General features: G+C 31.6%; 1 protein-coding gene across 1 annotated transcript; it reads left to right on the top strand.

Annotated features, from left to right (window-relative positions):
• Nucleotides 1-924: 924 nt before the first annotated feature.
• LOC113400991 (eukaryotic translation initiation factor 3 subunit J) lies at nucleotides 925-7,450 on the top strand. The gene is made up of 7 exons (XM_026640686.2): nucleotides 925-1,248; nucleotides 1,326-1,408; nucleotides 1,540-1,650; nucleotides 2,793-2,931; nucleotides 4,247-4,411; nucleotides 4,919-5,058; nucleotides 5,808-7,450. The coding sequence occupies exons 1-7, from the start codon at nucleotides 1,233-1,235 to the stop codon at nucleotides 5,868-5,870; spliced, it is 717 nt and encodes a 238-aa protein (XP_026496471.2). The 5' UTR covers nucleotides 925-1,232; the 3' UTR covers nucleotides 5,871-7,450.
• The last annotated feature ends 18,585 nt before the right edge of the window (nucleotides 7,451-26,035 follow it).

Genomic DNA, 26,035 nt, shown 5'->3' with positions numbered 1-26,035 from the left:
CAGCAAATGGGCGCGATATCAGCGATCGAGAGCTTAATTAAATATAAATAAATAATAATAATAATAATAAATATAAATAAGTACACGCCTGGCAACATTATTTTTTACATAACTACAAAAATTGGCTGCACTGGATCTAAAAAAGCTGCTTTTCAATACAGAACTATAGTAGAAGAATAAGACATTTCTGAACTAGATAATTTCCATAGGTTATTTTCGCCGAATATACGTCGGCATTTTTTCACCGATTTAGGACATAAGTATTACGTGGCTGTTGTACAGACAAGGTTACTCCATAACTAACAAACAATCTATGCTTCTAAAGGATATGCGGTTTGAGGTATATAAGGGTTTAACAAACTGTGGATGCACCAAAAACGTGAGAAACAAAATAAAGTGTACTACGAATTGAAACAGTGGACACGTTAGTCATATTGTCAATATATATTTTTTTATTTTTCAGTGTCACTTAATTAAGCCTAATCCTAATTTTCAATAAAAAAATATAATAATTATAGATTTTTGTTTCCTAACAAATTAAGGGTTAATCTTATAAGTTAACTGTGACTTGTGTACTTAACAACGCCATCTATTATTGTTAGTTTTAACTATGAAGCACGAGTTGTTATTTTAAATGTATATTTTTTGTTATATAATTATATAACTAATACTAATGACACAAAATTAAGAATAGTCTTTATTTAAAAAAAAATGTGATTTTTTACAGTGTTTTTAAAATTATATTCTATAAAAAAGATATTTTTAAAGTAAAACCAAAAATTTAAAAGATATATTATATTTATTTTTCGATTATGATATATTTTTCTTTTTTATTCCGTCTTGATTACAAATGAAATATTAAGTATTGAATTTTGTTTTTTTAGGTATGGTAGTATTATTTAAAATGTCAGACGGCCATATTGAAATTTTTAGTGATTCGGGAATTATCGCTTGCGATGGAGTCATATTTTTGCGTAATAAAATCTGATTGTAGTACTGTTGGAAATTTATTGAAATTATGTCATTTGTTTATCTTGTCCCAGCTCGGTCGTGTTCAATGCAGAAAAGTCTCTATCGTTTGACAAAATTTGTCTGAGAATTGTTATTGTTCGAGAAATTGTCGATTCGGGAGACATCTTGTGTTGAAAAAGATACAAGTAACTTGACTTGTCTGATTTTGTCTTTCACGTGAAAAGTAGCAGAATTAGTTCAGTGTTAGAAAGTTCGCAACCATGGATGTGTCGTGGGGTAAGTGTCCCTTCTTATTGCAAATATATTAATTATTGTGTATAGTAGTGTTATAAAGCCATTACGTTGTTTAACAGATGCTGATAACTTTGAACCGAAACTTCCGACCACGTTGACGTCCAACAAATGGGAAGGCGAGGACGAGGAAGAGACCGTCAAGGTAACGCAAACAGCTGCCAAATTGTTAGCGTATCTCTACATGAGTGTCATAAGATTATCTTCGGATATATCTCCTAAAGTTAGTACATAACCTCAATTTTGCCTACGTGTTGACGTCAGCTCGTTTTACAGGAAAGTTGGGAGGACGAAGAGGAAGAAAAGAAGGATGAGGAGAAGAAAGAGGTAGCTCCTCCCCCACCAAAACCTAAAAAGAAAATATTAGACAAAATTGCCGAAAAAGAGGTAGGTCAAAAAGTATCAATATGTCAATGTGACAATCTTGCTTTTTACATTTACATTTTGACATCGTTTCCTGAAATATGACTTACACAATGTAATGATAACAAATATTAAGACATTGAGTTTAATCAGACAAGTTCAATATGCTTAATAGACTAAAGAGTATGTAGTATACCATATGTTTTGTTAAAACTAATTAGAATTAAATGTCAATTAATATTCTTAACAAGGTGTGCTTGGTTTAGCAACAATATTAATAAAATCAGGGTCACTTAAAATATTACTCAATAGCACAAATATTTTGTATGAAATCATTTTTAGATAAAACTTGTGATGTAAATATGCCTATTAATTTATAACTGCAACAACATTTGTTCAAGGGGTGATTAGTGAAACAGCTGTTTTCTCTTATGAATGAAGAATGAATGACAAGAGAATGAAAGCAATCAATTATTACTAAATATATAGTAAATAATGCTGTATGTAAGGCTACTTGGGAGTACAAAAATGTCTTTTCTTTTTTTTTATATATCTTTGGCCTGGTGTGAAAAGGGCCAGTATTAATAGCCTTTATGTTGATAATCAGAATAGAAACATTATACAGACATGTTTTATATAACATATGCCTTTATAATGTATTATGGACAGTATTTATTAATGCTTTTCAGTGGCAGAATGTGCAGGATTTTATTGAAGTTAGACACATGCCTGTTACTTCGTGATGTTTTTAAATTATACATACATCCATGATCAGTCATAGACTGTTCAGTTTACCGATTATTTATTCCATTGATGATTATCTAATAGCAAAAATATAAATAATGTAAATTAGTATTAATGAGGCCTGATTTTTATAATCACTTGTTAACTGTTACCAGAAGAATGAAAACAATATTTAGACAATTTTTCAACACAAAAATGTTGATTAATTAAATTATAATTTCTTTTTGTCATTGATTTGACATTCAAAATAAATAAATCATTGTTTAACTCATCACCTTTTAAACAATATTTATAGGTATAGTAATTACATTTAGATCAATAAAAAATAACTGCACTTTAAAAACATGATTATGATAAAATATTAAATATTATTAAGTATTTAAATTGCTGACTAATGATATTAATAACATAATAAATTGCAGCGGCTTGAGCGTGAGAAAGCAGAACGTCTAGTTTCTGAGAAAGATGATGAGCTCACACCGGAACAGAAACTTGCTGAGAAATTGCGACAGCAAAAATTACAAGAGGAGTCAGATCTCCGACTTGCTTTGGAAACATTTGGTAAGAATGCAGTTTACATTTTAAATGTGTAATATAAAAAGATTCCTAAACCACTTGACTTACTGATAGCTTTGTATCTATGTAAATGTTTTTAAAATTTCTGATATATAGTCAATTTTAATATTTGAGACCGAATAAAATAAGTATTCAGTATCTGATAATATGTCAATGTTTTTAAAAGTTAAGGTTCAACTCAAGGTCAAACTGAAAGATCAGCCCTAAAAATCCTTAAAAATTTCTTGATTTGTAAATGCAATGTTGTGCAAAATATAATAAAATATACCCAAACTGTTACTTATTCTTTGAGTGGAATGGGCTATAAATCTTCAACAAATGCAGACAACTATACAAAGTTACAAACTCATAGAATGTGAATAATAACAGACTTTTTTATGTATATAAAATTGGTCAATTCTGTGTTTATATATGATTTCATATTAAATTACTTAACTGTTGTAATAAATAAATTGTATTAATTAATTATATCTATGACATAATTATTACAAACAATTGGTAATGATAATTGCTGTTAATGTTTTGTATACTTGGCGATTATCTTAATATGTTGGAATATCATATCTTCTAGAAGTTGTTTAAGAAAGATCCATACAACAAATATATTTCTAAAAAATATTTTACAGTCTAATCTAGTTTAAACATTACAATCAAAATACAAGTTACTAAGGTATTAGTAATTACTAATGCCTCCTCTTTTGGGGAGGTTTGTCTCTTATTCCATCATGCTGCTTGCGTACAGGTGCAGGGAATGTGGAATGTCATTCTATTTATATCTCAAAGACTCGATTGTATTGCATTTTATCATTACAGTTAATACTGACTATGCCTCGATAGTACTACTATACATGTGTTATTTATTTCAATAAAAAATAGCAACTAACTGCTGAGTTTCTTGATGGATCTTTATAATCTTAATTGCAATGGGGCAATTGGCTGGCTTATAAAGCCACATATCCTGAGGTTATTCGATCATCTGGAGCCAATAAAGTTATCTGATTCTCCTGTAAAATAATTCTCAGTAGCGTTTCTCCGACATCTCGCAGGAAAGCTTATTGGCCTGCACCTGTTTTGAGTGTTGCAACATTTGCACCCCCCATTGAATTAATAGAATGAGGGAAAAGAGAGGGTTTCTTGTATCCCCGCATATGTGTGTAGATAGCTAGGCTCTCTTGAGAATGGCAGCTTTGGCCGTAATTTGTGAGGAGGTCATGATCAGACAACAGACAATAATATTTATATAATTTTGTAAAATGACAACATAAACATGCATTTTGATTAACTGTTGACATTGTTCTAGGTGTGACTGAAGGCAGTAGTGGCAAGTTGGATAACTTCCATCCAACCAATAAAGATGAGTTTACAGAGTTTGGGGACCTGCTTTGTAAAAAGATCAACTTTTACAAAGCCAAAGATGAATTCCCTGCCTTTGTCGATGACCTGGTCAAAAATATTGTAGTACAAAGTAAGTATGTATATGAATTGCACGCTGAGAAATGTTTATTTCCTTGTTAGAAATAAATAATCATAGCTAATAGTTATAAAGATAATAAAACTTTTGAATATTTCAAGGTCAGTGAACTAGACATGATTGCTAAGTTATTGTTACAAGCTTTAATTAAAAGTCTGTTTTAAAATAAATTAAATTAAGAATACACCACCTGTATTGTACTGTTCCCAGGACTAAGTTTACATGATTTCAGTCAGTCGAATTTGACTGAAATTATCTTTGTATTACATTTAAGCAGTTGCAATTTATCGAGTCATGATTTATCTGGTAACAGAGTGGTGGCCGAGAGTTATATTTGAAATACATGATAAACATTGGTAATATTTAAAGTCTAAGAAAATATTTTAGTTGAAATTTTGTTTTTTTATATTTGTAGTTTATCTTTCTTCAGTGTATAAATATCTCCATTTGAATGTTAATATTTTTAATATAGATAATACATTTCTATATTTCCGTTTACAGTGCCATCAGCCGACATTAAGAGGATAAAAATGACAGTGGATAATCTCTATATTGAAAAGCAAAAGGCGGAGAAGAATGAGAAATCAAAGAAGCCTAACAAGGGCAAAGGCAAGGCTAAATTAAAAGTGGAAGGCGATAATGTAAGTTACCTTGAATTAACCATACAAAACCATGTTTACATGAATGTAAACATTTTGATCATAGACTGAAGCCTATGTTCAAAACGAAAGTGACTTATGACATAAACACACTTGAGAAATCACCCTCCCGTGAGAAAGACATATGGCCAAAGTTTCCTTTGTATATATAATTTTTCCATTCTGCTTTCTATTGAAAGAGTTTGTGTATGTATTGATAAATATTAAATTTTGTTTCTTTGTTTGGTGAACACTGACATTGTATTTAATAATGATTGGGTTAATACATCAAATCAATTTCGCATTTGTATATTACAGCATAAATACTATTATCCTGTAATGTTTATCAAGTCTTCTGAAAGATATCACAATATAGACAGAATATATTGCCCCATACTTTCCTTACAACTCTTTGAAAGGGGTGTTGCCGGTGTAACTGCGTTCATTTACCTATCGCACGTTCTGGACACATTGTTCGCCAAATTCATTGGAAATAATGAAATTCTCTAAGTTATACAAAATGATAATATATGAAGTACCTTATCCTTATATGTTATGAAGTATTTATCCATCCTCAGAGCCATCTGTCCAATGGTGAGACGGAGGTCCACAATGCATACGTACATACTTAAAGGCCACTTCACTATAATAAATTAATAACAGATTAACAGACAGAGAAAACAAGAACAAAGTCTATAATAACTATATGTTTTCACAAGATAAAGTCAATAATAATTATACTTTTATTTCAGGCTCACCTCAATCAGTATGATGCCTACGGTAACTTCGATGCTGACTATGATGACTTTATGTAAACAACACAATATGTTGTAAATTTTACACGATACCTGGCCTCTGATATGATTGCAAATGTTGTTTATTTATCACAAAACAATCTAATAAAAAGTTCATTGACCGTATGTCAATATACCATTTGGTATGTTTTTTTTTATACTATTGTATAAAGGTAGCAATGTGTTTCTTTACGCAATTAAAAGTAAAAACCTACGAGTTGATATGTTAGAAATTTTATTATCTGTTTTCCATGTGGCTTCACCAATATGGTGTGTAGATTTGCCATATTGACTTTTATGGTTAACCCACTCTACCATCTAACGATTAATATAACGCAATAAGAATTATTTTAATACGGTCATGCACATAACTTATTTTAATAACATAACATTTGATTAAATACTAACTGTATGACAGTTTAATAACTGTTTACTAATAAAATCACAAATTAATGTTCTACGCAAAAATGATTACTAATGAAAACTATGAAATAAGCCATATTATTAACTCTGAAGTATATCTTTACTAATATTATAAAGAGGTATAATTTGTTTGTTTGTATGTATGGGGTAAATTCTAGAACTAATGATCCAATTTCATTGGTATAAAACTACATTATTTCTGAGTGTTATGAGTATATATCACAAAATTTTCTTTATTATTAAATTAAACGCGTGCGAAGCCGGGGCGGGTCGCTAGTCAGGGATATATCACTAGTAACATAAAAAATCCTCTTGTCATTAAAATGTAAGTGATAATATTCTAAACCTTTTCGCTCCTCATTGGTATGATATCCATCTTTCGTTAAACAAGATTCCTGTAAAGTACGATACAAAAACTAGTTCAACAATATAATATCGTCTTAGTATGAATTATAATGGGAAGACCCAGTAAAAATCTCATTATATCTATTAAACTCATTTCAGTACATCAAACATTCAATTTCATAAATGACGTGTGAAAAAAAAAAATTTTGAACGAATGAAGTGAATGTCTGCATTAGTCACAAATTCCACAATATGTGTAATGTAAATAATCCACTGAAAATAATATATATAATATAAATTTAGTTTAAATATATGATTCACCTGCATTAGAGCAGTATGGTAGTATAATCTCTAAGGCCAACAGTGGTACGTTAACAGCCTACATCACTTTTTATATGATTAAGTTTTGTTTACACCTTGTTTTAATGCTCTCACTTTATATCATTAAATTTGCTTATCATACAGAGGTCAGGTATTAAAGTGGTCTGCACAAATTAAAATATCTAATCACCTTTTATTTTTTGGCAGGACCATAATAATCTGAGCTCAACTGAGTATTTGTACTGCTTTTCTTGGTAGTTTTTTTTTTTTTCATTTTGTTTTATTTGCTACGATGTGGTAATTTTCTTTAAATTAATGTCCCAAATCATTTGATTTTTTCATAACTCGAAATTCAGTGTTGCAATTTAAAAAAATGTATATAGTTTGTACAGACCACTTATAAATGCCATGTATCCTATATTATACATATTTTGTAATATACTGTCGTTTCATTTAACGGTTACGGTCCGATGTTATGTTATATAGATAATAAATTTTTTATTGTGATAATATTTTACTTTTTATTTTTCCATATTTCATTTAATTTAAAAAAGGGTTTGTGTAACTGAATAACACACATTACTTAACCGATGCAATGTATGTTTAATAGTTATTGAGATCTCAGCGCTAGCCTAACGGCCAATCTCGATACATACATAGCACAGATCTTACTATGTCCTGCACATGGGTGCTGTCCGGTCTTGTTGGAATGAGTACAAACTGGTGCACTATAATATTAGGGAAATTTAGACGGGGCTTTTTATTGACATATCCATCCTCCTGCCCTTATGCCAATTTTACATGGGTTCCGCGCAGGATATCTTCTTCCTTACTTCTCTGTCGGACGTCATCTCACAAGTAATATTCTTTCTAACCATATCGTCTTTCACACAATCCATCCATCGTTTCTCTGGTCGTCCCCTTCCTCTATCTATCCATATCCATGCTCAAGACCTTCCTTACAACATGATCCTCATTCTTCCGCATAAAATGCCCATACCATGACAGCCGGTTTGCCCATAGCTTTTTATTGACATATACATATGTCAACAATTTATGGGTAAAAAAAAATAAAAGCGGCCAAGTGCGAGTCGGACTCGCCCATGAAGGGTTCCGTAGCAGCAAGTAAGAAGGTTTATGTTTATGAAATTAAATGTGTTTTTTTTTATATTTGAATTGATTGAATGAAAGATAAATTGCGGTTTTCGATTTATGACGTATTAAAAAACTACTTACTAGATTTCGTTCAAACCAATTTTGGGTGGAAGTTTGACAGATGCTTTGGTTCTATTGTTATTATTTTGCCGCTTTTGCAAACCAAGGAATCACCACCACTTCCCGGTGCCGATGGAACCACTCATCACACTTCACGTCATTACATTAACCGTCACTTAAAATAACGGCCGAATAACATTACAAGCTTTTTATACTAAGATTGCAAGATATTGCAAGAAAATATATGACACTATATCTAATTTAAATCTTATAATGACTAATTAGGCCATAAAAATGTTTTATGTTGATATGACACTAGACGTAGTCCAAAGATGTTACACTATTTTGAACCAAGTTATCATACTATGTTAGTTTAATTTTATATGCAGTTGTCTGTTTAGTGCGTTAGATTCAAAAGGTACTAAGAGTTTACGACTTCAAGGAATGAATTTGAAAACTGACGAAGGTTTTCTTACTCTGACTACATCATATATTTTTTTTAGTTTTATCATTCTCTTACTTTAGAAGTTCCAGGGGGAGGATGACACATTTTACCACTTACGAAGTGTCTAGCGCAAACTATTCAGCTTAGATAAAAATGATATTAGAAACCTCATTATCATTTTTGAAGACCTATCCATAGACACCCCACAAATGGGTTCGATGAAAAAAAATTTTTGAATTTCAGTTCTAAGTATGGGGTACCCCAAAATTTAGTGTTGTTTTTTCTATTTTTGTGTTAAAATCTTAATGCGATTCGAAGAATACATTTAATTACCTAGTTTCAACAGTATAGTTCCTATAGTTTCGGAAAACAGTGGCTGTGACATACGGACGGACAGACAGACATGACGAATCTATAAGGGTTCCGTTTTTTGCCTTTTGGCTACGGAACCCTAAAAATGGATTTGAGCTAAATTACATTTAGGATCAATGGGTTGCTAATTTTAATATTAAAACTGATATGTGTTATTTAATATAATAATGTATAATAGTAATTAATATCATGCAACAATAAGTCATAAATTTCACGTAATAGCGCGCCCTTATGGTCCTTATGGCCCAGAGAGAGCTCTTAGAAACAGTCGCTTGTGGGCTTAAGACGTGGTAAAAAAATCCCAGAGGCCTGGGTTCCTTCAAGATTACTTTTAGTAGGTAGGAATCCTACATAACTCGGCTACCACGCCAGGAGCCCGGGTACATTTCTGAAGGTTTCCACTGCATGAAAAAAATTATAATTATACAGCAACAAAGTGCTTAATTTTATTATTTTTAACAAATATGAACAAATCGTTACTAATAAAATATTATAACAAACTACGGGGCAAGTATATAAAATAATTTTTTGAACACTACAAAATTTAGTGCTGAAATTTACCAGTGTACGTTGTATTTTAAAGTTTACTAAATAGGTACACAAATTGCGTACATTCAAGTCTATTATTTACGCAATTCATCACAGACAATTCATGACGAAAATCTTATATACGAATAAACGAGATGTTTTTTTTGTAATTCCAGTGAAAAACTACTAAACCAATATCGATAAAACTTAGAAGTACCAGTTAATGACGGTTTGAAAAAGATATTTGCTTATACCATAATATAAGCTGACATGAGTCAGCTGCTTGCCGGTTCGGAATGTAGATTCTACCCAATTGAATACCTAGTTGGACTTTTATATTAATTAATTATTACAATGTTTTTATTTTTACTTGTATATATAGCAGGATGTGTAAATGTGCTACTTGATGGTAAGTGGTCAGTACAATATATAAACAATACAAAATATTGCTGCTTGGCGGTAGATTATATGATGAGTGGGGGGGTAGCTACCCAAACGGGCTTGCACAAAGCCCTACCAACAAGTGATTTGTCAATAAAATAAAGTTATATTTACCTGAGATTATTTACTAGATATTTATGCATTTTAGTATCATTTTTGTATAACGAAAGTGTTGCGTCAGCACTATGGAATTTAGGACGCGATGTTTATCGGAATGATGTATCAAAATTCCTTTTCTAAATTGAGTCAAACTAGAACTAAAGCGTCGACCACTTTTTGCGTGCCATAATCACTATAATTAAATACTATGGCTTAGCAATATAAAATTTGTAATATATCTGTCATACTTTCATAAAAAAAACAGTAATGTTTGTTTGTGTCCATACCTAATAATACTAGTAAATATTTCTTTAAAAGTTTCTATACCTAACATGTTGTCAAATTTGCCTATAAATATCTCAATTTTAAACTTCTATGTGTTATGTTTATAAAAAATCGTTCTAGTCACGCAAAGTTCACTTAAACCACAAAGGTTACAAGTAGATATGTCAATAGGCAATGTTATACTAGTTTCAAAAGCACATCTCTACTGTCGACACAAGCAAGTTGACCCGGAGTTCAAACCACCATAACTATATGCAAATAACAGCCGCGTGTTGCGAAAGAACGAATTATTTCAACGTTTGATCACACTTGTACCATGAAAGTAGCCTTCGATGTTAACAAGAAAGAGCCTTCGATATTTGAAAAGTAGCAATCAAATTTATTTATCAAAATTGAAGATTGCATACTTCTTGGTTCAAGTGGTAGATTTTTTGTATGATAAGTACCTAGTTCATTTTCGAACGTTACGTTCGAACTCGAAATGCAAAATATTAATCCCATAGTGCCGTTAGAAGTGTTAACTTAATATTAGTGTTAAACAGTTAACATAACATTGAGTCTACTTTATAAAAGATTATATTAATTTTGATTGGTCAACTAAAAGATTACGAGATCGCTACGATATGCAACAGTGTGCGTGAACTCACACTATTAGATTCAGATATACTCGAACGAGTAAACTTTAGGCCGATCTCATATCATTGCGTATTAATTACATTGTCAATGCTCGGCTATCTTTAATTAGCTGAGATCTAAATTGATATAATATGTTCATTACATGCCATTGTTCACGGAAGCTCACGAACCGATGGCTTTATGAATCTAAACTAAAGGTCGTGGGATCAAAACCAGATAAACACCAACGAGTTTCTCATATGTTAAAATTTTCATAATTCATCTTGTGAACGCTATGTGAACGTGAATATCATCGAGACCAGTATGTTTCGGATCTACTACTTACAATTAATAAAATATTCTATAAATCCATTCTTGCGGAATTAGGAGATTGATTAACGTTCTCATATATATATATATATATATATATATATAAGTATATCATAGAACCTAAACCAATCATAAATACAATAACAATAATGTCGTAGGAATTTAACAACTATTAAAAGTAAAATGGTCAATGTCTAAATCTCATTGTCTTAGATTAGTACCAAAGACAATTAGAGATATCTAATATTTGACGGTGCGCCAGAAGGATATGTTAAAGTAGATTCTATGCCGGAAGACTCTGTAATAATAATTTAATTAGTATAATTAGAATTTAAACAAGATAATAACTTTGAAAGTGATAAATAATTTCTTTACAATCACAATATAAAGGGGCGACGAATTTCAGAGCATAACATTTGACCGTTTGATTTTTGAATGTGTCATGGAAGCTACACAATAGACTCGGAGCGATTACACAACCCGATTTTGTATAAAATTACTTCAGCGCTTCCTCGAGTTATTACCGTTGCAAAATATTGCAATTTTCAACTTAAGTCGTTTCGAGTGAGATAGAATTGTTTTATCGCAATATATGTATAATTATGTAACCGTTTGTTAAATATAGATTATTCAATTCTAAGTAGTTTTAAATCGCCAAGTGTTAGATGCAACTTCGACTCACTTGAGATTTGTTATTTCAGAAACTTATTTTTTTAAAGTATATTTAAGTATTGTTTCAAAATAGCGCTTATGACACTTCGCCAATTAGTTGGATTATATCATTTGAAATAATGCCTAGCTTAGCTCAGGTTTATACAAAAGACTACAGCATTATGAAAAGCTCATAGAATATTACCCTACTGAAGAAACACCTCTCACCTTGAAATAATCTTAAAATTCCCACTGTAGGCTCGTTTTTTTATGATGGTAAATAGTCACCACCGCCCATAGACAAATGTGCTGTAAGAAATGTTAACCATTACATAGATCGCCAATGCGCCACCAAACTTAAAAAACTGAGATGTTATATCCCTTGTGCTTATAGTTACACTGTCTCAATCACCCAAACTACTTTTCAGCGGCAGAATGTCTGGTGAGTACTGGTATCTACCCACACGGACTTGCACAGAGTGTTACCACCATGTAGTAAGAAATAGTAGTTAAATATTAATATAATAGTTATATTAAAATTAAAGTAAGAGAATGTCGCCCTACGCCCTTTGTCGCTCAAACGGTAAGTTATTCTAAAATCATTGATTTTGTAGTAGTTTGTACATTTACTAAGTTCGAAACAGTTTTTCTCATATTTATTGAATTTTTAATAAAATCAAGGGTTAACTTCATAGAAACAAAATAATTACTAAGTTTGTAAAGTCGGGTAACAGAGGTAGCGACTTTATTTTTAGAAATGTTTATTTTACGAATACAATAATCAAATATATGTTGAAAGATGAAGAATGTTCAGGCAAGCCGTATCCACATTAGTTACTAGTACACTTGCCAAATTATCATCCAAAGTTATACAATGGTTTCTGTTCAATGAGAGACATTGCTTACAATAATCGGTCGTAGATCCTTAGCTGATCAGCGCCTTGAAACAGAGAAACAAACTCTTAATCTTTATATTTGTAATGGATTGCTTGATATTATTAATTTAATTACATTATTATATATAGTATAAGTTTTTACCTGTGGCTTCGCTCGCATTTACAAAAAAGTATTGTAGTGTATTAGTTCGCAAAACTGACACTAATCGCTTCATCTAAATAAGTCTAAACACAGTAATAATTTAAATAGTCACACAATTATGTCTACGGATGCGAACTTTTGGTAAGTCTTGAGCCTTTGTCCTATCTAGGGGTTTGCTTTATACCAAACTCTATCAAATTCGCTTCAGTGGTTTGGCCGTGAAAGCATACTATACAGACAGAGTTACTTTCGCATTTTTAATATAAGTATAGATTGTTGTACCGTCTTTATAAAATTATCTTTTGTTTAAAGATTAAATTACAGATAATGCCTTGAATAACCTTTTGTTTAACGCGATTATATCATTTTGTGCCAACCGTACAATTTTGTTGGTTAATAAACTACTGATTGAAAATCGACGATAATCATTACTAAACATTTGAAGAAAACATATTTGTATTTCCTTTTTCGTAAAATAAAATTATCCGCACTTCATTACATGTATTTTTTTATATTTATAACATTCGTTCGTTATAAAAAAAAAAGGATAATCTGTTCACAAAAACTGGAGAAAAAGTTATCCTTCCGAAACGGTGGAACATTTGAAATATTCACAACAGAAATGCCTTATAGTAAATAAGTTTACTTGAATAAAAATATTGGATTTGAATTTGAACTGTATTTAATTTAAATAACTTATTTGTATATAAATAAAATATAATATTCGTTTCACTAAAGAGCATTATAATAAATATTATTATTATTGATAAATTTGGAAGTTCCTACTTAAGTAGTATCGTTAATTATCTTCACATGACAATTAAAACTTGCTCAATATTCGAACAGAATAATGCCAGGTGACATATTGATAAATGGAAAAGTTGCCAGTAATCTGTGAATAGATCGGCAACAATGGATTGCGAAGCAAAATTATTTCGTACCATATCTGAGGCCTGGAAGCCTTTTATTCGCATGACAAACGTGATCGTTAATCAGTAATTCAGTATTTAAGTGTTACTTTCCATGACATATTATGATGACGACCCGCTCTAATGTAATATTTAACGTTTACATTTTTCCAATAAAAGAAGACAATTATTACTAAGTATATATAGTAAATACATAAAAATACTTGGTTTTAGTTCTTTGTGCAAGTCCCTCTGGGTAGTTACTAATTCATCATATACTGTAGCGCTAAACAAAAAGTATTGTTGTGTTCTGGTCGAAGGGTGAGTGAGCCAGTGTTGGCTCAAGGAAGAAAATATTTCAGCTTCCAAGGTTGATGACAGTTTGGTAATGTAAGAGACGGTTTATATTTCTTATATTGCTTATATAGATGGGATATTATATATATGGGAGGTGAGGGCCATTTACCACCAGATGACCCATTTTTAATGATTTTTCTCTGTTTAGATGTCATACAGAAATTCATGACAAAGTTCAACTTATTACCAGTGTACAAGATTACCACTACATCAGTTTGTTGGTTATTTTGTTAGTAAGCCATCTGCCTAGTTGATCTTGAGGACAGCTGTAAGGACATTAAAAGTTATTGGGATTATTCTGTTGAGAAATTCTTAATAAGCTGGAGTTTGCAAATTCGCGTTATTTAGAATCCCATGCCTCACAAAGCACGTAAAGCACACTGTTCTGAACTTATATATAACTTAACTATATCTGATTGTATCAGATTTTCTGTCCCATCGAGTTATGACAGTGTGGGAGTAGAAAGTGCATCTGTTAACTAAAATATCTTCCGCACAGGCCAGTCTCACTATGAAATGATCAATTTTATTATCACTTTTCTTCCTAGCACATATGATGTCCTCTCTTCAGGCTCTAGGTCAGTCCATATCGAGTCGTAAAATCCAAATTTACATCTCATACAAACGCATAACATCTTACCACACAACTGAAACAATACTCATAACTCTTTGCAAATGACCGTTGCGTATTACATAGAACAATGGTATTACGAAGTTAGGTTCACTTGATTAATTATATTCTTGAAAGTACATTCTCAAGAATTTAACGTTCATACTCGAACGTAAAAAATAAAACAGCGGTTAGAGGTTATTATTGAGCAATTGAAAGGCATTTTTTAAATGTATTTTCTATGTTAAAGATAATTTTAAACGTTGTATGAGGCAACTTTTTATGGTTGGCAAAGTGGTCGGCTGTCCTGTTTGCTGTATCTATTGTGTCTGTTCTATTAATTATATTTCATCTTTTGGAAAAATCGGTAAGTTATGTGACGGCGACCACCACAATGTCTGTATAGACTTGCGCTTCGAACTATGATGATATCTACATAACATGTTATTATGCCCCTAATTCACTCAAAAGCTCAGAAAGTAGGATCGTCAATTATATTACTTAATCGTAACCTATTTACCAAATTACATAAAAAGTACACACTTACATATAATATGTAAAACCCTTGATACACTGTAATTCTGAAACATCAAATTTGATGCAATTGACAGACTATTTTATCTCGTAACCATTAACATTGAATTTTTCACTCTCATCGTAAGGTGTGAACTTGATACTCGCAAATAATAATAAGGTTTTAAATTTAATATTATTCCGTACTTTTGCGAATTCCCATGGAAAAAATTTAAACTATAACTTTTAATTTTTCCAATGTTTCTGCGAATGCGTCATGTCACAGAAGACTGCGGAGTGGGAGCGAGAGACTTTGGTGACCCGTTGAGCTGAAAACAGGGGAGAAGGTGCTATGCGTTGGTGCTATGCGCGTCATTGGAAGTAGGGGGTTTCTGCATCCTGGGAACGCCTCTAGTTTGAGGGCCAATGTGGGTCAACCGTCGGAGCATCATGGTAGTACCGTGATGCCCTTAATAAATGAATAGGGCACCGCTGATATTTTAATGGGTATTTCGGTGTAATCAGCACCAGCGAATCCATTATATGCTCACTTCATGAGGGGAAAAGTCTTTAAATGCATTTTACAGCGAGAACAAAAAAAAGGCACACATTCACCCATAACATTCATTGTTTTGCTCGGTAAATTTGTTTCCAATTAGACAGCATCAAAAAACCTCCTTTTTTGAACTTGATTACAATACAAAAATAGCATAATAATAATAATATACACTAGAAAGATGTGAGTGAGTTAACAAGTAGGTGTCTCAACCAGCGCTTTATTAATGTACCATTAAAATTCATATTCTTTTAAATCATACTGTCCCTTGTCAGAGCTGGCGACTCACCGCCTGGTTGACAAAACGAACGTTTCTTCAAAGAAGTTGTAACGCCACAAGTTCAAATCAGAAAGCGTCATTAATCGTAAATATTTATGTTCAAAACTTAACAGCAATGACGAAATAGTCTTTGTTTAACAATATCTCAAGATGTGACAAATGCTTTTCTGTAATATTATGTGAAATTAAACACAAATGTATGACATTCAAATATTAATTTGCATATATGCAATTGTTACTACTTTGAGTAATGTATTTGACATTAAATATGACTATTGGCAAAACACAGCCTCGTTGGCCTATGGCCAGTGGTTAGAACGCGTGCATCTTAACCGATGATTTCGGGTTCAAACCCAGACAAGCACCACTGAATTTTCATCTGCTTAATTTGTGTTTATAATTCATCTCGTGCTCGGCGGTGGAGGAAAACATCGTGAGGAAACCTGCATGTGTCTCATTTCAACGAAATTCTGTCACATATGAATTCCACCAACCTGCATTGGAGCAGCGTGGTGGAATATGTTCCAAGACCTTCTCCTCAAAGAGAAAGGAGGCCCTAGCCCCGCAGTGGGATATTTACAGGCTGTTAATGTAATGTAAAAAAATGTTGGTCTAGTATTACTACTAGACTTATTCAGCATTGAAATTTCTCAGGTCATGTAGAATTGTCATTCCAACCCAAAAATGTGTGTGCATCTGTGTTTGCGCGCATACTTGCACGCTGTAATATAGCAGTTTGCTTGGCTGACGAATATGTCATGTTCGAAAATCCCTTCATTAACGATTTTTTTCTGAATAGTCAATTGAAATTAAAAAAATTGTCTTGGACGCTCATTGTATTAATCATTATTTTAGGAAGAAATAAAAGTTTGTTTGTAAAACTAAGTATTATAAAATTAATTGGAATCTCAAGCCCTAAACTAGGAAAGCGCATCATAAGGGCCTACATATATATGTATACAATAATATAACAAAAAATAATACATGTTTGGTAAGTTTTCATTGGTTATGTTGTGTCAGAAAAGTTTTTTTTCATATAATGTATTTTTTTTTTCTTAGATGTTTACTTTATAATTTTAATTAGATTTTTTTTTTTTGTTTTTGTAATTTATTTGTTCTTTAATAAGCACAGTAGTGTTTTTTATCTGTTTCTTTACTTTTTTTGTTTTTTGTCTTACATGATGAGTTAGCCTGTAAGAGTGATGTACATGGTAATATTTTTTAAGACTGGATATATATGTAGAATTAGACACTTTGTATATCATGCTGGCTTCCCAAATAAATAAATATTAACCCCACATTCGCTCTGTCTTCTAAAGAGCGATCAATTTTTAATTGCTCAGTCCACTCTATACATTCATACGTCTATAGCCATTGGCCCAATACAAACTTTAGCTTTAGTTATTCAACGCAAGTTTCATGAAAATGATATTCACCATCAATAATGACATTTCCCTTCATTTATGTACATATTACTGTATTGGAAAGCGCAACGTTGGTACAAAACGCGTTATCGATTACTAAAATGGTGCGTGCTTAGTTTACATTGTTGAAATAATTTAGGTATCAATTTCACCTAACGTTGCGAATATTGCGCTAAGCATGGATACCGGAGACCCGAGCTGAGATTACAAACTATTTTAAATATTTGCTTGTAGGCAACAACAGGCTGTTAATAGTATGGGAAAAGTGCCTGCAATGTATTTTGAGATGCCATTATCGTATAAAATAAATATATTAGTGATTGTTATTTATTAATATTTAATAATTTGTATTTAAAGTAAATATAAATAAGAATAAAATCCCTAAATGTTATTATTACATTAGCAGCCTGTAAATATCCCACTGCTGGGCTAGGACCTCCTTTCCCTTTGAGGAGAAGGTCTTGGAGCATATTCCACCACGCTGCTCCAATGCGGGTTGGTGGAATACACATGTGGCAGAATTTCGTTGAAATTAGACACATGCAGTTCCCCATGATGTTTTCCTTCACCGCCGAGCATGATATGAATTATAAAGACAAATTAAGCACATGAAAATTCAATGGTGCTTGCCAGGGTTTGGACCCGAAATCATCGGTTAAGATGCACGCGTTCTCACCACTCGGCCAGGCTCGGCTGCGTTATTATAACACATATCTATTAATATTAAATATTTTCTGAAAATAGCAATGACGGTTATAACAGTGCAGTTAAGAATAATAAACAATTAAATTCAATATATTAATGAGAATCTTCTTCCAATTAATTCAATTTAAGAAATGACAGTTTGGTGTATATATTACATTTAAAGTCCAGTCGCTTACTGCCTTTATTGTCTGTAAATAGGTTTATTCGTCTACTGTTAATGGCGATAACTAACCATTCGTGACCGAAGGATCTATCGTGAAAGGGAGGCGTTACATAACCGACCTGCTTACCCTAACGACATTAGTTTTGTTACGTCATCATATATTCATGTCTCTGTCTAATATAGGTCGAAATATACATATAACAGTTCCGTTTCACTCTTACTCATCTAGGTTAGCATATAAAAATAATTTCCTGTTCAATTCGGGTTAAGTTAAATTGATGATTTTATTTTCACTTCCTAAAGTCATTAATTATTAATTATACACCTGATGACGATATTTAATCTAATATGTAAATTTGCTAATAAAATAGATATAGAATCGAAAAATTTAATTATGATAAAATAGATAAGTATTTTTTTATTCCCCAAAAATTTTGGTATTTAGTTAAACGCCTTACATCGGACGAAAGCCCTACATAACTAAGCCAACAGTAGCCAACTGCCTGACATAGTCATCTCTCAAGTTCCGACTTCCGCTTCCAGCTGGGGGACAAAACACATGTCACTGGATAGCGCCCGTCTCTGGGTTTACCGATCCGCTGTCTCCACCCTAGTCTGCTCCAATCGTCGCAATTGCCATAATAATTCAGTCTGTAAATTTTGCTAGATACTCGACAATAAGTTGCTCTTATACAAATTTCTAAGATTTTAATATCATTTATTATCGGTACTGATGTCTGAAATCAATACCAATAGTGAATTAAATTAAAAGGGTTTTTACCTGAATATTTGATCGTATAATTCGGTATGGGACTGTATCTGAATCATTAACAAAAAATATAGAAAAAATATATATTTATAATAATCGCTCTGCACGTTTAACAATTATTTTTTTTGTCTACTCGACCACACATATGCAACAGACTTCCTCATCTCGAAAATTTTGTTTCACAATTATTCTTAAGTACACATTTGTATGTGATAAAAAAAAACTCTAGTTCGGACACAAAATAACCGACCAGGAAACGTGATTACAAGGACAGCTTTTACTTTCACCTCCTTTCTATTCGACGATCATCAAGACGTAGCTAAAATATCGAAGTTATAAGTTCGTATTTATGAATGACTCTCGCTAAAAAAATAAATTTACGCCAAGGTTTTTATTAATTAGCAAATTTATTAAGGTTTCCTAATTCGTATTAGTGTAAATCTATGGTATACGTACTTGTTCATAACCTTGTAATTCTTACTTAAAGGGAGAGTTCGTGTAATAGTTACACAACACGTATTCCCGTCCTACGGATATATATTAGCTATTTAAGGCATGGTAATTGGTCAATGCCTCCTACGTAGCCAACGGGCAAAGACTATGAACAAAGATGACCACTTATCACGGACTCGGATTTGTTATTTTGACTTCCTGTAATTCGATGAATGTTAATATATTATGATTACTGAAAAAGGTAACCAAGTTTTTTGTCAATTGTTTCTATTCAATCACACGTACTGCACTGCTGGGCAGAGGAGGTAGTCGGGAGCATCGCATAGGCTCGTGGATTCACATGTGGCACAATTTCGTTGAAATTGATACATGTAGGTTTCCTCACGATGTTTTCCTTCACCGCCGAGCACATGATGAATTATAAACACAAATTAAGCACATGAAAATTCAGTGGTGTTGCCTGGGTTTGAACCCACGATCATGTACGCGTTCTAACGGCGGCTCGGCTCGATTCAATCATTTATCTACATTTGGAATACGGTATAAAGGTTTGGATCCTATGGGCAATTCTACTATCATATAAGGTTCCCGCTTCTATTTCAATCCAACTACGACTGAACCGCAACTGGATTTTTATATTAGTGGAATAGGAAAACCAACAATGATAACATTTCGATTGCAATAAAGTAAGAAATTGTTAGTAGAATTTGCACCCTGGTTCTTTGTTGTATGTTGTATAATATTGATTCAAAATGTTTGACAGAGTATACCTACTTGAATAAAGTATATTTTGACATCTTATGTACAATTTGTACACCTTGGGGCAATCGCCCTAGGATATTTATGAGTATTATTTCATTTTCATTTCATTATAATATTTATGAAATTATTATTTAGTAAAATAAATTTAATCTTCTTTACTACATGTTTTTATTTTTTTAAATAAAATGTCGATAAAGAGTAGTCTATTCTTCTAGGTTGAATCTACTTTCTGAACCGGTGGTAGTTTTACATTTACACACGTGTAACATGACGATTCAAAAGTGTTTTATTAATCTATTTGATAAATAATATTTAATTGATTTTGATTTTTGACATTTTTTTGATCAAATAAATAATATAATCAATTAAATTATCAGGGATCTTATTTTCAATTTCCCGCAAAAACGGAAAATTTTCATTTTCGTAAAACGTATTATTTTATGCAATTAATTAAATTTAATGAAGATATTCGGTAATTTTTCCTTAAAATATGTCGAAATAATATGTAATGTTTAATACCGTTTACTTTTTACCTTGTAAAAAAATGTTTAAGAAGCGAGTGTCACTTGAATTATTAAAGTTTACGAGAGGTGTGTTGTAAACATAATACGCGGTTACCTAAGCGGTCCGTCGCATCCTTTCACTAGCATAGCTAGAATAAGGCTGATGTTCGAATGAACCGTAGCTTTATTCTGCTATAATCAAATAATATATATTGTAATTATAAAGCATAATAACATTTTATACAAGTATTTGGTAATGTATTCTCAATTTAAGTTTAATAACACTATAAGAACTAATTATTTAAAATTAAACTTCTTTAGAATCCTTATGATTCGAAACTCACGTGTCACGACAAAGAGACAAACAAATGAAAATGACTATAATCACACACATCCTTTTTAAAACTATCATGATGATGATAAACAGAATCTTAATTTAAATGAATGCATCAACAGTTTAAAAGAGCTTTAGGAATCACATAAATTTGTATATCACATAATATTTATATATACTATAATTGACCTAATTAGAAATCTATAAACAAATTTGTTCGTGTGTGTGCGTGTCTATTTATGTGTATGAGTGTGTGACATACAGTGAGGGTCTATTATACGGTTCCTACAACACTCCCCAACGTTTATAAGTGCTTATATGTGTGAATGTATGTGTAAGCCGAAACAAAGTTGACTGGTTCTATGTGTAATGAGAGTAGTTGAGGGTACTTAGAGACAAAAAAAAATAATTGAAAAAAAAAATCTCACTGCTCTGAAAACAAACGACCTACACCAAAGGGGAACCTTATCACACCTGGGAATAATTTACAAGTTGTTGTAAATTATGTTTATTGTATTTTAAACAAATGATGATATATTAGTGAAGAGACTATGAATATGTGTTATATAATTATATATTAAAAATGAAAAAAAATGTTTTATAATTTATAAAAATTAAATAAATACGAGTAAGTAGGTGTTATTAGTTATAACAACTAATTCGTATATACATATTTATTATGACTGAGTCCTTCATACATATAATTTTTGGCGTACTGTCAAATATATTAGTACCAAGCAATGATAATAAGATTTAGACATAGAAAGTTTTACTACTTTCTAATGATTTTTTACATTTCTAACAGTTTTAATAATATAATTTTTCTATTACCTATTAACCGATGTTTCTATTTAAAATAAATTAAGAATGTAGCAAGTTGCAGTGGAACGTCAGCCTTAGGACGAAATGACGTTAGCGGCGATCCGACCGATTACCGACATAATACCAGAGATTACTCATGACTTACTGGTAGAAGTATACTGTGATAATAAGAGATCGGACTTTAATGCATACTTATCACGTGCCTATTAAATAAATTATTAAATTTACACAAATAACGATTCTCACACACACACACACACACACACACGCACGCACGCACACAAAGAGAGAGAGAGAAACAATAAATGCTACAAAGTTGTGAATTTTTTAAGCTACTAATTGTTCTATTTTTGTTCTATTCCTCGTTTAAATAATATTCTTTATTGTATGTATATTATGTCGTTATTTTTGTCCTTATAGGCCTTATAGTTAAATTGAATTAAAAAAATATATCGAATGATTTTGAAAAAAAATCCTTTGTAACTTTTAAATACATTAACAAACCTTCTCATAAATTACGAAGAATATGAGTCTTCGTGAGTGTAGTAATCTTTCCGCGAATTTTATCTATACGCGCGATGTATTTCACGTAAAATTAGTATTTTCTATATAAACAACTTAAAGATTAATTAAAATAAATTAACACTTTGGTTTGAGTTCTATTTTCATTTTTACATTTCATATTTACATATTTTCATATATTTCTATTTAAAATGAAAATTAAAATCGGTATTCTGGTTTTAAAAAATGGTAGATAACAAAAATTCATCTAAATATATTTATTAAATGTAACAGTACTTATATATATACTATTGATCGTGTCATCAAAGCCAGCGCTAATGTAAGCTATCTAGTAATTATTTATGTCTGCAATTAGACGCGCTGACTCACACTACCATTACAAACTCGACAATACAGATCGTTTATGTCTAGACAAGTGACACAGGGGACACGTGCATTCCTTCACATAAACCTATGTACATTTCGCATATATATAATATAACTGGTTTATATACACGGTGTCGCCTGCGTGTTACGGACCAGAGCGTCACAAGAGGTACCTTCCTACCCGATATGTGCTTTTCTGTATCCATATAAAAAAATTTTTTGCAAAAATTTCATGATGGGCGGTCGAGTAGTTTAAATTCGAAAGCGTTATAAACAAATAACACTCTCTCGCAGTATTATTTACAATTACAAACACACACATAAAGATGAAAAAAATAAAAGTCCGAAATTCATTATACAATATATATACGGACTGTATTTATAAATATACTTGCTAATCTGATGATGTTCAAACATCTGCCTTTTAATTTCAACAGAAAACAGTTATTAGGCGCTTCTGATATAATTGATTTTAAATAACCTGCCATGGAATGGTTCTAGCGGTGAAACAGCGAAAGTGAACGGTGCGATCTGCACCATCCGATAACAGTCACCATCTGGTTTGGTTATTATACAAGCTATGAGTAAGCTTTAACCTAATAACATTGTTACTTTATGCTTTGGTTAATTTTTTTTTTATATTGTTTTATGTCTCACATGAACGAAATTTTAATGAATGAATTTGTAATAACAAAACGACGAAATGGTCTTAGAAAATGGCGTCAGTCAAAAACCACAGTTTAATTGAGTTTTGAGGTTTTATAAAAGTTTTTTTTTTTAATGAAATCCATTAACCTTTGAATAAACTTTGTGCGATAGAAAAATTGAAATAGCAAACTTTTATAAAAATCATATAATTTTCAGACTTTGACCAATTTAGAATTATTTATTTAATGCTTCAGAATAAAGACATTTAAAGATAAATGAATTAACTAACTTTGCAATTTCGTAAAGTCAAATCGTTTGTTAAAAGAACATTAATAAATTAAATATGTACCTATAAAACTCAACACGATATTATATAGATGATAAAAAACGTGAAGCTAATACTTAATTAATATATTAGACATAACTATGTCTTTGAAATTTCGGAAAAGAGTGTCTATTTAGTTTTTTGCTGGGCTTTCTCGCTAGAATCTACATTGTGGTAGTATTAACATTTAATACGATTCCGCAACATGACGATCCAAAAGTTCTTGTACAAGCTTAACTGAATATAGAATATTTTAATTTTTAAATTATTTAAAGCCCATATCGTCATATAATTTATGTGTCACCAATTCAGGTACGTAATTAAGTTTTGATGTACACTCTAAGATTGTTATTAATAGCCAAAATAATTTAGCAGAATATTTATAAATATAGGGATGTATTTATAAATATTCTGCTAAATTATTTTGATTGTGTTTGTTGTCGCCAACAGCTTCGCTTACGGTGAAACTTTTGTTTATTATATATTAGATATTAGGCATAAAAGTGAGCCTACGTACTTTGGATATTCGTTCCAGTGGTTGAGCCGTGTAAGAGGTCTGTTTGTGTATCTGTCGACGGACAGAATTGCAGACATTTATAATATCAGTATAGACAAATACCGATTATTGTCAACAAGTCATTTCGTGACGACTCTCCATTCGTTTTGTTTACATAATTATCTATACTTTCCTTATTATTTACACAAAGCTGACGAGTCTTTGTTTATTATTTAAATCCACTAACATTCTTTACCAGTATGATAAAGAAAAAAAATCCGTTAAATAGCCTGTTATTCAATAGAATAAACTTATAGAATAATATTTGTCATCCGCAGCTTCGCTAGCGTTTTAGGGTTTAGTCCTTCCTTGGAGTTCAGGCTTGCGTCATAACAAAGTTCAAGAAAGTTGGATTAATGATTTGGCTGTGCAAGAGCAACAGACAGACTTAACGAGATACTTTCGTATTAATAATATTAGTACAGATATCACATCAGGTCAATGACAATCCAGTAGTGACTAAATAACTACGCAGAACATCATGTGCACAAGTGTGTGCTCAAACACAGGAGCACACTCTATTCCGCCACCCTCATAACCCGATGGCATATCCTACACGACCGATAAGAGTTCAGACGCAGGACCATCGACTTTACTAGCTTTTCGAGGCACCAGCACACTTCCAATTTCCGGACTCCGGGCTGATACTCTATTCAGAGTAGATTTCTACAGATTAATCCCAATCACATTCTATCGGGCCAACCTGGAGTTTGAACCCAGTGCCTCGGGATAAGCGGCCGTATTAGACCATCAATATGAAATTAATCAGTTAGAAAAATATAAACCTAAAATATAAATGCATACATACACTATATAATGTATAGACAGGTGCGTATCATATAATTTATTATATATAATACAGTAAATAAAAAAGATATATATTTTAAATGTTATACAGTATTTAATTTTTTGTATCTTCTCCCATATATTTTACTATTGGTCTATTCTAGTTGCCTAGAAGTGATCGTTACTTTAGCGAAAAGGTCACCTGCTGTACCTAACGCAACTTTGTACATTGCAGTACTTTGTAGTGTATCAATATCACGTATATTATATATTTTACCAATCAGAGCACAGCAAATAATAAAAGCCGAGATGTCCCAGTGGTTACATACGTGAATTTTAACCGATGATTGTGGGTTCAAGACCAAGCTAACAGCGTTGAATTTTGATGTGGTTAATTTCAAATTTGATTAAAATTATAAAATTCATCTCGTGCTTAGCGTTGAATGAAAACACCGCTACCGGCTGAAATGGGACTTCGTCCGGCGTTCTTAAAAAGGAGAGAGACCTTAGTTGATAAAGTTTAATATATTTCAAAAAGCATAGTACAAAAAATCCTGTACAAAAATCTTCCATCAATGAATATATAATGGATGGATAAAATGATTTGCTCTGCATAATCGGCCTTTGAACTCTAATATGGTCGGTAAAAGTTATATTACATAACGAGCAGGTTTTGGTACGGTTCACATGTTATTATTGTTTACGTAACGCGAACA

Source organism: Vanessa tameamea, chromosome 18, assembly GCF_037043105.1.
Source record: "Vanessa tameamea isolate UH-Manoa-2023 chromosome 18, ilVanTame1 primary haplotype, whole genome shotgun sequence".
NCBI lineage: Eukaryota > Metazoa > Arthropoda > Insecta > Lepidoptera > Nymphalidae > Vanessa > Vanessa tameamea.
The sequence above is the reverse complement of the archived record's forward strand: the minus strand, read 5'-3'. Positions and strand labels throughout refer to the sequence as shown.